Genomic DNA, 16,627 nt, shown 5'->3' on the forward strand with positions numbered 1-16,627 from the left:
AGATGCAGTGAAATGCCTGTTAATCTGAAAGGACATATAGAATTACCTTGACTACCTTACGTATGATTCGATTTAAGAGGAAAGAGCATCTTAAATAGCAGATGAACTCATACACAAATCTTTAAATGTGGTAACAGCAAGTCCTTAATCAAAATATTACTAATACTTTGCTCATGTTAAAATGTTATGTTGCTCATGTTAAAATCAACATTTTCATAAAACCATTTGTAGCCACAGTAGTCATATTCTGTATCTGTTTGGAAGACATCACCATTGAGTCTTACCTCTATGTTATATTTAGCCCACAGTGAAGTTTGAAGCTGTTGCTTTTCCAAGAGAACATTTCTTGTGTTGTTTTATTGAACATTTCAACACACTTTTTATTTTTGTGAATGAAGGTTTTGTATATATCTATTGATCTTGTTATGCCTGGAAGAAATGTCAGTGACACTACTCTGCTCATCTTTCAGTTTCTACAACATACAGTCCCAGTTTTGACAAATACAGTGATTCATTTCTGTTGTTTATTTGCCTCACAGCCAGCAGTATCTCCCCAGCCAATGCATGAGATAACTTGTGTATTAGATCAGATTTTCCACATAATTTCTATTCACAAAAACATTCCCTTTATTGTTGTTTGCAGTTGTGTTGTGTTGCGGGTTGTTCTTTTCTTCCCTGCATCTGTTCAACCAATCTAAATAGATGCAAATATAAAAAATAAAATACACATGTGCATAATTAGTTTTGGAAACCTGTCAGCGAAGATAAAGCTGCCGTGATTTAAAAAGGGAGATATTTTCACGCTTCAGATCTGCCAAAAGTTGCTTATCTGGGTTTGATGTTATGTAAATTAGACAGACATGACACAGTTGTAAACCGATGCGTCTTCTCTGAAATACAGCATTCATAAAACATGAGCTGCTGTGTTTAAAACAATAATAATTCACACATAACCAGGCTGACAATGCATATAAAAACTCATGTGTAGCTGTCGTACTGTTAGTTTGATTTATCACTGAGAGAAGCGAGTTTTGTCTTCAGCCACTAATATATATAAAGTAATTTTTGACAGTGCAGTAGTTGATTGTCTTTCAGTGGTCAGTTGGAAGACTGAAGGTAAACGGTGTGGTTCTTGTGCCATACATGTATGGTACTGAAACAAGCAGCGACTTTCAAGCTAAAATGCTAATTATTCCCTGGTTGCGGCCTCTCAAGTGTGAAGATTTGCTTCCTTCCTTTGTCTTATATGAAGACAAACTGAATATCTTTGGTTCTTAGACTGTTGCTTACACAATACAAGACATTATAATTGTCTTCGCCCATCACTTACACCTCAGAGTACTTCTATCCTCGTTCATTCTTGGTTATATCTCATATTGATTAATGCGACTCTGTCCTCTTTGGTCTCCTTCTCAAGTGTCTTCATAAACTCCAGTTGGTCCAAAATTCAGCCGCCTGTATCATTACTAGAACCCCCTCCATAGATCATATCACTCCTGTTCTAAAGCAGCTTCACTGGCTTTGTGTTAAATATCGCACTGATTTCAAGGTTCTGCTTCTCACCTTTCCTCTCGCCTTCCTAATCAAGCCCCTCCCTACAGTACCTGTCTGAACTCTTTCATATCGACACACCCTCCTGTACTCTTAGATCCTCTTCTGCAATCCAACTCACTTCACCATCTACCGGATTGACTACCATGGTTTCTAGAGCCTTCGGCCGTTCTGCCCCTCGCCTCTGGAACTCTCTCTTCCCCATGACATTTGCAATTTTGACTCCCTTTCCACTTTCAAATCCTGTCTGAAAACACACCCTTTCAAGCTTGTGTATTGGTCTGATTTTAATGGTGGCACACATACTGAGGCTTGCCCTGGTGATGATTTCATACCTAATATCTATAGTTATGATTTTTGTCTGGTCATTTTATCAACTTTTATTGTATATTAAGGAATTGTTTGATTTTATGATGCATTGATACATTGCTGCTTGTTTTTTATAACTGTGTCTTCTAAGGTGTCCTTGAATGCTTTAAAAAGGCACCTATAAATAAAATGCATTATTATCATTTTCATTTCATTTCCATAACCGCTTATCCCTTTGAGGGTCACAGGGGGGCTGGAGCCTATCCAAGCTGACATTGGGTGAGAGGCAGGGTACACCCTGGACAGGTCACCAGACTATCACAGGGCTGACACATAGAGACAGACAACCATTCACACTCACATTCCCAATTAAGAGTCACCAATTAACCTGCATGTCTTTGGACTGTGGGAGGAAGCCGGAGTACCCAGAGAAAACCAGTGCTGACACAGGAAGAGCATGCAAACTCCGCACAGAAGGGCTCCCACACCATGGGTTCGAACCAGGAACCTTCTTGCTGTGAGCTGTCAATGCTAACCACTACTCCACTGTGCAATATTATTATTTAAATTGTGCATTTTCACTCTTTTCTGCCATTTTATTAACAAAAACAACCAAAATCCTGTATAAATATTAAGCAAACATTTGCAGAAAAGTGCATTTTACATCCAGAAAATTGCACCCTGGACTGACTGACAGTAGCAAAGGTCATAAATGACACTTTCTGTTGACAGTTATGACACATGCCGCACTGTGACAGCTCAGGTCTCAGCTACAAACTCAAGCAGAAGCACATTTCAGGGTTCCCACACATTGTCATGGACAAAATTTCTTTGAGGACCCAGAGTAAAATTTCTATGACACTTACTTATGGTTCTGTCTCAAACCTGCAATTTAATTCAAAAGTATTAGTGGAGCATAGCACGAAGGTACAGACAGGTACAGAAACTTTGGACTTCATAACCCTACATGTTCAATCCCACTGTCATAACATCATTTTTCTCTAATTCAAACGCATCAGATTCAAACTCTATTCAAACATGATTCTTGTTGGCTGGCACACATGAAGGGAGAGACGCAATGTCAGGAGAAAATGAAGACATGTACGCAATGGTCAACAAAACATTTTGGCAATTATTAGAGCTTAACAGGTAGCTTAACAGGTAGCCTACAAAAAATAAGTTACATTATGTTAAAGATTATTATCAGAAGATAACTGTAACAATTCCATCACACACAACAAATTTCCATGACTTTTCCAGTACTTCCAAGGATTTTACTGATTCCATGACTTTCACAGGCCTGGAAAATGAGACTGTAAAATTCCATCACTCTCCCATGACAGTGCGACCCCTCTCAAACCTTTTCCCCAGCCACCACCCTCACTCACACTCACTTTCACCCAATATCCCACCTGTGGAGGAAGCAGAGGCAGGCGGATGAAGGCCAGAAGCACCCCGAGGTCCTGTTGTCGATGCTGGACGTCGTACCGCACCCACATCATCAAAGCCTGGAAGATGGTTTCCTCATCGGGGACGTTGATGTCATCGCTGGAGAGCAGCTTAACAATCTCTGCCGTGGGGAGCAGCAGGAACTCCTGGTTCTGAATGACCTCCAGAAAGTGTTCCTGGAACACAGAGGAGACGTGTAGGAGGCAGATAATCATCAGTCATTAGCCGAGGAGTCAGTCGGTGTGGGGATGTGTGTGTGTGTCGGTGTTCATACTTCTATACCTATGAGGACCAAATGGCACAAGGACAGAGAGGTGAAGAAAAATGAGCGCAGATAGACAGAGGACGCCAATTTAGAGGTCTCCAAGGACGTTCTCTTACATAACTGATATCCACCCTGAAATACTCTCACTTCTTACAAATTTCGAATGAACAGATGACAGTGTCATCTGTTTCAATCAGCTCACTAAATAAAATGATCCAAACAACAGCAGGCTACAAATCAATCTGGCATAAAGCATCTCCCAAAAAAGCCTCTTGATAAGCTTATACAACAGTTTTGCCGCCGATCGTACATGACACCATTAAACCACTATAATCCTTTTAATGAGAAACAGAGAGCCACTGCACACCAGCATTACCATCACACCAACGCTACGCCCAGCTCTAAGTTTTGTGGAAGCTGTTCACTGTTGCCTTTCTGAAGATTGATCTTCCATTTCCTGGCCACAAGCCCAGGCGATATTACAGCGCTGCATGGCTACCTCTTCAAGGACATTGTCTCTGGGCAGTTCCATTAGAGATGATACGGTATAAAACACCCTCCTGCCTCTACGCCTCTACGGTTATGGAATACCCAGCATTAAAACACACAGAAGACGTACACAGCAATCTGCAGCCATAATCACACCCTGATTCCTTCTTGAATGAGGCTTCTGAGCATTAATTATTAAGCCGCCTGAATAACTTAGCCTGGATGCTCAACAATTACGAAAAACAAGCATGCTATTGATCATCAACTCGCAACAAATTACAGCGTCCCGGTCCAATCTATTATGAGAGCAGGTTTTAAGAGCTTAACACAGACAGCCTTAATGAAATGAGGGACATCTATCGATCTGTTGTGGCAGCACTGAAGGAGAAATGCCATCCAACTCACTGACGTTGCTTTAGACCAATTATTTGTAATTACCAGTCCTGAACAGCTGACAAGGAAATTGAAAGCTCCGCCGAGTTTGTTTTATAAACATTTAAAAGGATGTGTTTTCAGACACTGGCAAACTCATTGGTGGGTAAACTGCTCGGAAAACAAGATCAGCGGGAGAGGATACTAATTGATTTAACTACTGCAAAAGAGTAATTGTGTAATAACAGTGTTTTCTGAGGAGGGGGAACGCTGATGTTTAATGGGTGTGAGGCTGGGAGAATTACTTTTCAACATTTTGATTACCATGCAATTTGCAGAGGCTGGCAGAGACAGATTGCTATTAAGGGTGGGAATCCAGAGCCGGCTCCAGTTAAAAGCAGGCTCTGGATTGTTCGGTCCATTGGAGTAGTATGGCTCTGAGCATATCAGTTTCTTTCGCTGATGTTTTCTGACAGTATCACATTGCAAAATTGACATCAAACTAATGCATCTAACTGCTGGATTCGTGAAACCTGGGGTCAGGGTGCAGACGAGGACATGGTCCAAAGAGAAGCTTCATTTTACAAAGAGAGATGACAACAGTGCTGCTTGTAATGTCTGTAAAATGACACACCAGAAATATGCTGAAACATCTGTCTACACAACTTGTGCATAAATTCCAGGAAGGCCATGTATTTGACACTCTGCACACGACTGCCACTGCTTCCCAGCCGAACAGCACATCTGTGACAGAGGGTAAATATCCTGTCGTAGTAACATTAGGTTTTTTCTTGGACTATGAAAACAAACCCAAATGAAAAGAAATGCAATGTAAATTTTTGAATAAAAGGTAAATCTCACAAGGCTATAACAATGAGGAAGGCCCAGATGCTGACACAAAATTTATGATCTTATGTCTATTTTGATGTTATTGTTTTTTTTGTTTGTTTGTTTGTTTGTTTTTTTTGTGGTTGGCTTAGGACAGTGGTTCCCAACTGGTGGGTTGCGGGTCTGAATGGACTGGAAATGATTTGCGAACATGTGAAGTTTGTAAAAAACACACTTTATTTTTTAACTACAGTGAATTTCCAGCACAGAGATTTTATTTTGAAGTACTATTTCCTGCTGTAGAGTGAGTCACTAAAGGACAGCTACTTGACAGAGACGGCAAACTAGCTCGATGACATGGCCAAACACAAGTATGATGCTGAATATATTAAACTGTGTGGACCTTGAACTGATGACTAAGGAGGAATCTGGAACCACTGGCTTGACAGTGGCGGCGCCTGGATGCCAGTCACTTTTAAACCTAATCTTAAGACACATCTTTTTACCATTGCTTTCTCCTGAAATGTATTTTTTAACTGATGGTTGTTTTATCTGATCTTAGCACGTAGGTTTAACTGAATTTTACTTTATCTTTTATTGATTTATTCATCATTATTATTATCTTATATGTTTTTATCACCTTTTTTCTGTCACAAATGTATTGCTTGTCTTTACGTTCAGCACTTTGTGTTATATTTTATGCATGAATTGTGCCATATAAATAAAGTTATTATTGTAACTATTATTATTATTAAGCGACAAATAAATGCTTGATTGATATATTCTTTCTTGGTTCATAGCAGACAACAGCAGAATGACTGTGGTAAACTACCACAATAAAAGAGAGCAGGATACTGCAACAAAAGGGTTACTGAACCATTTTGAATATTCAGACTCAATGTGAATAAGTAAATCTATATTTTTGACAACACTAGTCACATGCACACCTTCTACTCTGTTTCTGCACTGTGTTCAGACTCAGAGATAATAAAACAGTAGCACTGATGCTGAAAACATGTGTAAAACATGTGTTTCCCACAGAGAAAATGAATCAGGAATAAATAAGGGAATGCAAAAGGAATCAATACTGGCATTGGAAACATTATAATCTTCTACATGCCAGTGTCAGTGTGTCTTAGCTGGTCTTTGTGTTCATGTGTAGGTACCATTTTTGCATTTCTATGGTATATATTAACATACTTTTTGGCTTTCTTATCTTATTTTGTGTTTTTACTGCTTGTTTTAGAGCTGTACATTTTAATTATGTATTTTCTGTATCAGTCTTCAAAAAGAGATTTTTAATCTGAAGAGGTTTTTCTGGATAAATAAAGGTTAAATAAAATTAAAAACTGTTATATTTTGTTATTTTTCTAAACTGGAATTGATTCACAAAATCCAAGTTATAGCATTTATTAAGATAAGTAACTGAAATATAGTTTTGTTGCTGTGAAGAAAGACTGTCAGCCGAAACAATACATTACATTTTTGTCTACTTCAACATAAAAAGGCGACTCTTTCAGAGAGGAAGAGGATGTCAGAGGCGGATCTCAGCTACTCTGCTCAAAACAAGCTTATCATAACACAACTGGCTCCCCTCACAACCCAGAGGACGGAGCTCCAGGAAGCCCACAGCTCTCGCTGCTCATTACCGAAGTGATTGAACAGGAAGTTGGCCCTCTTGTGCAGTTTGATGATTAGATTAACCTCCTGGTCCTGGATGGGGCCTATGTAAACAGGCTGAGCAGATGTCCTCTAGGAGATAACGGCTGCCTCATGCTGTCACTTCTGCGCGGCCAGCGAGACGTTATCTGACAAATGTGTGCATGAATCTTAATCCAATGCAAATAATTCTGCCAGAAATATATCTAGAAAGAGTCTGGGCGGCGCACTAATCAATGTGAGGCAACCTGGTATTTCTTACTGACAGCCACATATAAGCAAATTAGATAAAGTGAAAGCATGAAACTATTCAATTTCTATTCAAATGTGGACGTCACCCATTTCTCTGCTGAAATTAGTTCACTCTGTCACAGGTTATGACAGGTTATTTAAATGAAGTAGCCTCAAAAAATAGGACGGTCACAACCATTTCCATGACGTTATCTACACATTCATAACAGTGGTTATTATTAAACAGGTTATAATTAGAGTCGATGTGAGCAGAAATTAAAAATCATATATGCACTAAAAAAAGGATTATCGTAAATCCCGTCAGCATCTTAGATTATGTGGAGCAGAGTTAATTTGATTCACAGTGTGAGCCGCCTTCCAAGACAAAGTACATTATAGTGTTAATTAAACTACATTTTTAAATACTCTTGTTACTGTTGGAGCTTTCATTACCGCAGCTCCCTGTGTGTATTCATGCAATGAAGAGTCACTTAGAGAGTGTGATCTCTTCTTCCAGAATAAATAATTTAGCCCACCCAAGCCGTGCAAATGTGCTCCGGCTCTATTCCTTCCTACCATGGTGTAGTTATGAGCCACGTTGAGCAGGTCCACGCAGCCCTGGGCATCTGCGAAGGAGCGTATTCCCAGGCAGTTGGAGGGATGGAGCTGTTTCATCAGGAAGTTACAGCAGACCTGGATGACTTGTGAAAGCTGGAGGAGGCAAGCTGCCGCCAATAAACTCTCAATGGTCTCCTCTTTCAGCTCAAGGACGCCTGCAATGTCAGGGCAAGGAGAGTATATTTTATGTCATGAAAAGAGAAACCTTGCATTGGAACAAACTTGATAGTCATCATGTTATTTTACATTTTAAACACAGTGGAGGTGGATATTCCCAACGGCAGCACAGTAAAATGAAGCAAAATCACACTGAAGCGCTGCCCAGTGATGAGTTACCTCATTGATCCATTTTAATCACGCTGGATTTTAGAAGTCTCATAACTGCTTACAAGAGCTAGTGAACATCTTTTACGAGCACTCACCAGTGTAGGCGAAATGAACCAGGGATCTGAGGGCCTCCGGGTCGACTCCCTCCATCTTGATCTCCTCCTGCTTCGCCTCTCGCACGTCGCTGGTGAACATAGCAGCAAAGTAGTCTGACACGGCACTCAGGACCAGTCTGCCATAAATAAAACACGGGAGCATACATTAGTTCGCAGGTCTATGGGAGATCTATATGCTGATTATTTTAAGTGGTCGGTAAATCAATCCTGAGATTGTGTTTTCTCAAATGCAGCTTTGCTTCATAAGAAACAGACATACCTTTGCAGTGTATTGTATCACATTGTGCTGTTGGTGTAATCATGCTGAGTGGACTTGTACAGCGCCTTTCTAGAGCTCTGACCTCTCAGAATGCTTTTATACTACAGAGTCACATTTACCTGTTCACATGGAGGCCGAGGCTACCACACACCTGCTACTCACTTTAGACATTCACACACCAATGGCACAGAATGCTGCACAGCTTTTTTATATGTCTTTTCACTCTGTTAAAACCTGACATCTCTGCACTGTAGCAGATAAATTAATAACGTTAATAACATGTCGGGCAGGAAATCCAAAGTGTGGGATCATTTTGAGAAGGTGAAGGACGAACCCAAGGTGATATGTAAACTCATCTTCATTGGTCGACTACAAACATGACGTATCATCTGAAACATGGAAGTAGCTACATGCCCATTAGCCACTTAGCACAATCATTACTGCTTTGCCGACAGCGTCATTAACAGGCAGCCCGCTCAGTGTGTGACGTGCACTTGTAGATAAAATATAGGCCTATATTAATGAAGGTTCATTAGTACGGTTTTGTATTTCTCTGTAATGTAGTACAGTGTTAACAATGTTACTGATACTATTCTTTCTCACACCTTCAACTCAAACCATTGTGTTGCCCCGCCCAAAATATACAGTTTAATAATTAAATTAATATTGTTAACATGCGGGCAACTAGTCGACTAATGGTCCTAAATGACTACTACTGGTCGACTAGGAAAATTCTTAGTCGGGGGCAGCCCTACAGACTTGCATAATCTAAACATTTTCAATACCTCCAGATCGTTGTAAATACCAAAAATAAAAAGAAATACTGAATAAAGATAGATGTAATTATTTCCAAAATTCACATGCTTTTATGCAATGAAATATTCTGCCATAATAGTTGGTGTTTAGCCTTTTAAAAACAACATTCTTACTGTGGTCAAACAAGTGTTTGCTTTCCTGCTTGCTGCACACAAAGGGAAGCACGTACCCAGGGGCGGATTTTAAAACAATGAGGTCCTGGGCATAGGTATGCATATTGAGGATGATTTTTTTCTTAAGGTGATGATGTCATAAAGTATGACGACAGACATTCGAAAACCTCAACAGCACGATGGAGATTTACATGATGGAAGAGGTCACTTTCTCTGTGCACCTACAGACGGACATTTTCATACAACTCTGGGAAAATTAGATGCAATATTTTTAACCTTTGACACCTGACTTTGTTAAGATAATTACCATAAGGAACATCGTTATCTTTTATTTATTAGAATTTCACTTTCTCTCTATTGTGTTCTCTTATTTGTTAGTTTGTTAGCCAAACTGCTGGAAACATTTTACTCTATTTTATTTCATTTTAGCCTTTATCTCTACCTCTCTGGCTGTATATAGCTTAGTCATATCCCCTTTTTCATAGCCATGAGTCAATACAAAACAATATGAGGGTGTGAGGCTTTATTTGTGATACAAGATCCTCTTTTTTGCAACTTTCTCTGTTCATGTGGGCGTAGGTTTTTTTTAATTTATTTATTTATTTTTTGTAGGTTTTCTTTTCTTGTATATTGATCTGCATTGACAAAGAATATGTTAACGCCGTATTTCAACCATATAAAGAAAGTCAATTTTTCCAGCCCTATTTGTTTCTAAATGTGATTTATACTGCGTGTGTGGTTTTATACCATGCTAGTTACTGTTCACCCTACACTCTGTATCACTATGTCAGTGTATGATGTATGAAATGATCCCACATACTTCATGTTGCTAATAGCTACACTGGTCAGACTTCTAATTACGTTCGCTCATTCGTCTGGCTCACATAGCACAGTGGTTGATTCATGAAGGAAACCAGAGATCATGCGGGGATACGAGGAACTGAGATCGAGTGACACAGCCCCACCCATATTTCCATAATTCTGTGGTTTCGGGTATTTGTACGAATACTTGTTATGTTATGTGTCATTTATTTTGTCTCCACACCGTCCCTGCTTTCCTTGCTTGTGTCCTCTGAGCACATACAAAGCCAGAGCGAGAGTCGGAGAGCTGATTATTTCAACTAGGTCAGTCACTGATACTTCTTTCTCTCAGTGGAGCATTCTGGTTTCTGTTTCATGAGTCTGTCTGGATGAACCAACAACATTCGCAGACACACACAAGCACACGCACTCAGTGAACGTGATGCCTCTCTGTATTCAGGGGATGTCACTGGGATCTGTTCAGTTCAGCCACTGAACCAAGGCTGGATGCTCAAATATTGACACCTCCATGTTTGGGATCACAGTGCTCTCCCAGGGAGCAAATGTAAGGTGGAAATGAGCGAGGGCAGAGGTGTAATTAGATCACAGCGGTGTGCATTATTTAGATGCAAACCACTGAACAGTGAGTGGGCACATCTTTCCTGTCACCTGCAAAATCAGAAGAATCTCACTTTGCATTTCAAAGATTATTTGATTATTCCTCATATGGATCAGCACCGGCAAAATACACTTCAGCATGCAAACTGTGGTCCAGACCAAAGCCTGAGCGCTCGCATCGATGGCTTAATGAAGTGAATCCAGATGAGCTTCTGTGTCTCTTCACTGGAGCCGATGTAGGTGTAATTGATGCAATCAAAGTGGACAGAAACAGCAACACCAACCTGTGAGCTGGTATCTTGTGATCCCCGGCTATCAACAGGACATCGCACAGCTGCTTGTGCTGGAGGTAGGTCTCCATCTTACGGAAGGTCTGTTCTGCATGATTTGTGGCCTGGAAGAACTCGTCGGAAGAGTTGGTGTTCATTCTGGAGAAGGTGCTCAGAACCAACCTGAGGACGAGAAGACAGACGTTGTAAGAAAACAGACCAAAACCATGGACCCTGTCTGTGTGTCTACTTTGCATTCTGTTCTGTGTATGTGCAGATTTTCATTGCAATTTCAAAGAAACCTTCCCACTTTACTTTGCTTCAGAACATTGCATGAGGCTTCCTCTAAGTGATCACAAGACTTTTTAAGACCTGTGAACAGAAGATTTATGGATTCCTCTGGAGTCATAAACCACAAGGAATTAAAAAAAAGTGCCGTACACAATAATAATTATGAAATAGGTGGGTTAAAACCACCAAGTCTTGTGGCACTGTGACTCACTCTAAAGGCTGCCTTTGCTCAAAAAATGTACTTTTGGGCTGGTTTTTATCCAAGTTATTGGAAGCTACTCTGCTGTGCCAATGAAGTTTTACCTATTTTCACAAATTCAACCGTGTCATATGGGCTCAGTTGAGAAGATACTTGGAAACTCATCTGTGCTATTGCTTTCAGTTTAATCCTCCTGAGAACAGAGACAAAGTTTTTCATCAGTGTATATGGTTTAACTCCAACACTGCGATTGAAGGGAAACCAGTTTTTGGAAGTCTTTTTGAACATGGTGTTAATGAAGATGGAAAACATGTGAGTTACGACCAGATCACTGACATGTACTGTATGACACTAGCAGTTCTCTCCAATCCTTTAATCAGTTGGTTTCTGCTCTTCAAATGCACTTGATGAGAAAAAACAATGATGGAAAATACAAATTGTTAGTCTGTCAGCTGGGAAGACACAGGAAGATCAACCGCCCTGTACCATGGAAACTAGTTTTTGGTTTGATATTTAAAACAACTGTTGACTCATGCACAAGGTGTTCATCTTCTAACCGCTTCATCCTCTTGAGGGTCGCGGGGGGGCTGGAGCCTAACCCAGCTACATCGGGCGAGAGGCAGGGTACACCCTGGACAGGTCGCCAGACTATCGCAGGGCTGACACATAAAGACAAACAACCATTCACACTCACATTCACACCTACGGACAATTTAGAGTTACCAATTAACCTAGTCCCCAATCTGCATGTCTTTGGACTGTGGGAGGAAGCCGGAGTGCCCGGAGAGAACCCACGCTGACACGGGGAGAACATGCAAACTCCGCACAGAAGGGCTCCCACGCCCGGGATCGAACCGGCAACCCTCTTGCTGTGAGGCGAGAGTGCTAACCACCACACCACCGTGCTGCCACACAAGGTGTTTTCAGTTAAAAATAATTCATAACTTTCTGGCTACTAGAAAAACAGTACAGTCTTTTTTGGTACTGTCAGATTGTATCTGTTTAGGGTGACGTTCAAAAAATGTGCTCAAGAATGAGTTTGCACCTGGAGCTGGATCTCTCCTCTGTGATATTGTGTTACAGAAATAAAGACTTATACTGTTAATTTACTTAAATTATTAGAGAAAAGGTTCATCTATAAGGCAACTGGAGTAGAATCTTTAAGCATGTACAGATGTAAGGGCTTCCTCAAACACCAGTTCATTTTGGAAGGATATTGTATAAATAACAACGGTTATTTAAATAGATGGGAAAAGTGTATTGAAGCTGAGAGGTGGTGAGAACAGATGTGTGGCCTTACTTAAAACAGTGACTGGTCTCTATTCTTATCTCTTCAAGAATGCCTGTTGTTTTTGTCACCTTGTACTTGTCGCAGTTGAGCTAGTTTTGAACACTGTTATGCCAATATTAATATTTCTACTGTATGACTATTTGGCCCTGTGTTGTGTGAGGTACACTGTTTAGCTTTTGGCTGCTGTTTTGTTTGTTTGTTTCTGTTTTTGTGACGATGCAGTGATGCTGTTTGTTTGTGTATTACACCTGCTCCACTTCTAAATGCCAAGAAGTGACAAAGAAAAAAGAAAATGAAAATACAATTGTGCAAAATAAATACAATTCAGTTCATTCGGGAACCATTTTCCCGAGATAAGATCTTATAGAAATCCAGGGTCCATCATGCAGCACCAGCCTCAGGTAGCCAGCCGCAAGCAGACAATGGCAAAGTATCATGGGAGTAAAGTTAAAAATAGAATTACTGTAGTTTTATTTTTTCTCCCAACGTTAAGACCTGACATGAACACTGTAAGTGGACTACTTGATTACTATAAGCACATTATTTACACAGGATTTGTAAAGGAGTGATTGTGTCCTGAGCTTTCTGATCCATATAAGCAGTTGATCACAGTAACCGTGACCACCAGAGGCGGCTGTACTGACGTATTTATTTTGGACATAGAATTCTAATAAACAGTGAGCTGTAAGCGTTAACATTACTCGAGGGAGACTTTACAGAACAGACAAGAAAAATTCAGGTGAAATAAAGAAGGAAATTATTATTTAGGGAGCGTAATTATTTAAACAAATTCATTTCACCCACTGTTTCCTCTTCCTGTCCACCATCGTAAGTATGGAAACAACAACAGTAAAAGCTGTACACAGTGAGATAAGCAACAAATGATTGAGGACACAAAAGAGCTTATTTGGACATATGACACTCCTGGATCCTCGACTCCCTGAGGGCCATCTGCATCTTTCTTGCCACTCGAAGCTGAAATTAAAACTGTTATGGACTAAACTCCGTATAAGTCGATAACTAAGCGCTGCAATCCAACGGGACGAGCCAGCGCCACAATCTATGCAACAGACAGAAATTCCCTGTGTCTGCACGCGTGCATGCCTTTGTGTCTGTTCCTGTGTGCATCTGCATATCAGCGTGCGCACGTGGGCTTCCCAAAGACAGGGACTTAACAAGTGAACAAGCCTGTTCCTTGCAGCATTGTGGCGAAGGCTGAGTCCCCGTCCCCACAGGCTGCTAGATTACATGCCGTTCTACAGGCACCCGAGTAATCCCACAGACTCGTGGCGAATAATGCAGCCCAGACACTTCGGTGTCCTTCACACAGCCGAGTCCACTCATTGACATTTAGGGTTGTTTGTTACGCCACATAAACAGACCCAAGCCGCCTCACCGAGGGATTTTACTGTCATCTCACGGTCCTGTGGCTGTGTACAGACTGATTGTGCTTGAGAAAAAAAAAGTCTCTGCTATTTAAATCGACACTTTGCGTCATTACAGTTCATACACTGATATGAGAGCTGTGTAAACTAGTCAAGTTACACATTTGTCAATACAAATGCACTGAAAACCACCTAATGCTCGGCAGCACCGAGTATCGGCACATACTAAGATTGATAACACAGGAGGGATGGAGGGGGCGACGGCTCCTATCGATGTCCTGATTAACACACTATTATAAAGTTTTTAGCCGAGTGTGTGACTTTCTCCTCTTTGATTAACAAAAGCAGCAACATTTCCCCTCGGGGAGTTGTTTATACTGCCCTCAGGTCACCGCAGTATCCTATAGTCTAATCTTTATTGGGAGACTTTATGCTAAATGCGAGAGTAATTTATTGCCCTGTCACGATAATTCCCCACTGACACCGGAGTCTTGGAGAGGAACACCAAACAAGAGTGAATAAGCAATGGGGCCGTAAAACTGAGACACATTGCCTTTGTATTGGCTCCGAGGCATGCTGTAAGGATTTCTCATGCCTACCAATCTCTCCGACACTAATTGCTTTGGTATCACATTCTAGGGAGCAGTAAATTTCTCTGAGGTGTGTATTTCGTTTTCAGTAGAGGGTTGGATCATCAGAGGTATAGCCCAATTTTATTGAGGCACTAAAGCCTCAGAACACCTTACTCCAGAGAAACTGCTGTGGGGACACTGCTGTACGTCGCATATTACCGAGTAATTCAAAGACAGCCACAGACCCTAACAGGGCCTATAGATTTCTCACGTGGTCTACAAACTACCTCGATGTGCCGACTTGCATTCCTAGAACAGCGGGAGGGTAAATTAGCCTATATAAAAGAATACAATCGAGCAGAGTAGAATATAGGAGGCTTCTATTTCCCATGCCACGTTATCCTACAGTACACATGATGCTTTCTTCCTTCACTGAGCACATTTCACCTGAAGTCTTGTCATTTCCTGCTCACACCTCCCCAAAGATATCACACCACAATGTGACTAATTGGATCCGAGAAAACACACTGCATATTCAAAAAACTCTAACAAGCTGTTCAGGTGAAGCAGTTGTGTGGTGCGGAGCCTGTTTTAAGGCTCTGCTATAGTAACTCCAATTGCTTGATTGTTGATTAATCTGTTGATTATTTTCTCAATTAATCCTTTAGATGTTTGGTGCATAAAATGTCAAAAAATGTCTTGTTTTGTCCACAAACCAAAGAAATTCCGTTTACTGTCTCAAGCCCTATTCACATGGGATTATTATTAGCTGTGATTTAGAAATCCACCCCCCACCTCTGTGTTAGCAAAGTCTGTATTTGACTTGAATTTACAGACATTATATGATGTGCACAGTCATATGTAACTCCACTCTGCACAACACAGAAACACTACGCAGCACCACTAGCGATGATGTACAGTCTTAACCTCCTTTTTCCTTTTAACCAGCTTTTGATTGGTGTGTATTTTTAATTTCTCTGAACTATTTGGATACATAAAACCTGACAAGTATAAAAAAAAAACTAAGCAGTAAGCAACTAAGCAAAAAACTAAGTTGTCTAGTTTTTTTTTAACACTTTATTGTTTTTACAAAATGTTATAAAAAGGTGGAGGAAATAAAGGAATATAAAACAGAATACAAAGAAACAGAAGTAAGTATACAAAAAAATGAAAATAAAATACAAAGGTCCGGATTGCCCTGTGTCTCAAAAACTATTCATCCCTGTGACATAGTCAGTTACTGAGTTGTGTCGTCGTTGATTCCTCCTGCCATACTGCCTAAGCACAATACCATGCATGATCCAAGTGTATCATAACCCAAAATTTCAATAATAACCATATGAATATTTACCCAAAATACATGAGTATGATCCACATTTATTGCCCTGTATCTTCTCCAACATGGTTGCTGCTACAGACAGGTATTTGCCCGAAATCTGTTTTGTAATAAAGAATCTGATTATATTCTTCCAGCAGTGCTCTCTCCAAGTACGAGAGGATGTTGTAGACTGCTGTGTTCTCCAAATATGCAACCACTCATCTTCTGTGATATTCACACTTCCCCATTTTAGCTTTACATTTAGTCTCATGTTTCCTCTTCTCTCTAATAAAGACTGATATAGTGTAGATATTATTTTGTATTTCTTTGATTTGTGAACTCCAATTACGGTTCTGTTTATTCCATTTTCATCCCGATTTACTGTACGTTTTATTTCCCTGTCATAAAAGTCATATAGTTGTAAATAATTAGTGTTCCTGGTTGTGAAGCATAGTTTTGTTTGAGCTCTTGAAAACATCCT

The 16,627-nt window shown here is 40.4% G+C and overlaps 1 protein-coding gene across 2 annotated transcripts in view; it reads right to left on the bottom strand.

The window, feature by feature from the left end:
- The window catches only part of klhl4 (kelch-like family member 4), a 57,384-nt gene that overhangs the window by 19,478 nt on the left and 21,279 nt on the right, over positions 1 to 16,627 (bottom strand). For both annotated transcript variants that reach the window (XM_049586062.1, XM_049586063.1), the window contains exons 2-5: positions 11,106 to 11,273; positions 8,194 to 8,330; positions 7,730 to 7,926; positions 3,273 to 3,485 (exon numbers count right to left, since the gene is read on the bottom strand). In XM_049586062.1, the coding sequence (XP_049442019.1) occupies positions 3,273 to 3,485; positions 7,730 to 7,926; positions 8,194 to 8,330; positions 11,106 to 11,273 (715 nt within the window). The remainder of the gene's footprint in view (positions 1 to 3,272; positions 3,486 to 7,729; positions 7,927 to 8,193; positions 8,331 to 11,105; positions 11,274 to 16,627) is intronic.

This window comes from Epinephelus fuscoguttatus, linkage group LG9, assembly GCF_011397635.1.
Source record: "Epinephelus fuscoguttatus linkage group LG9, E.fuscoguttatus.final_Chr_v1".
Taxonomy (NCBI): Eukaryota; Metazoa; Chordata; class Actinopteri; order Perciformes; family Serranidae; genus Epinephelus; species Epinephelus fuscoguttatus.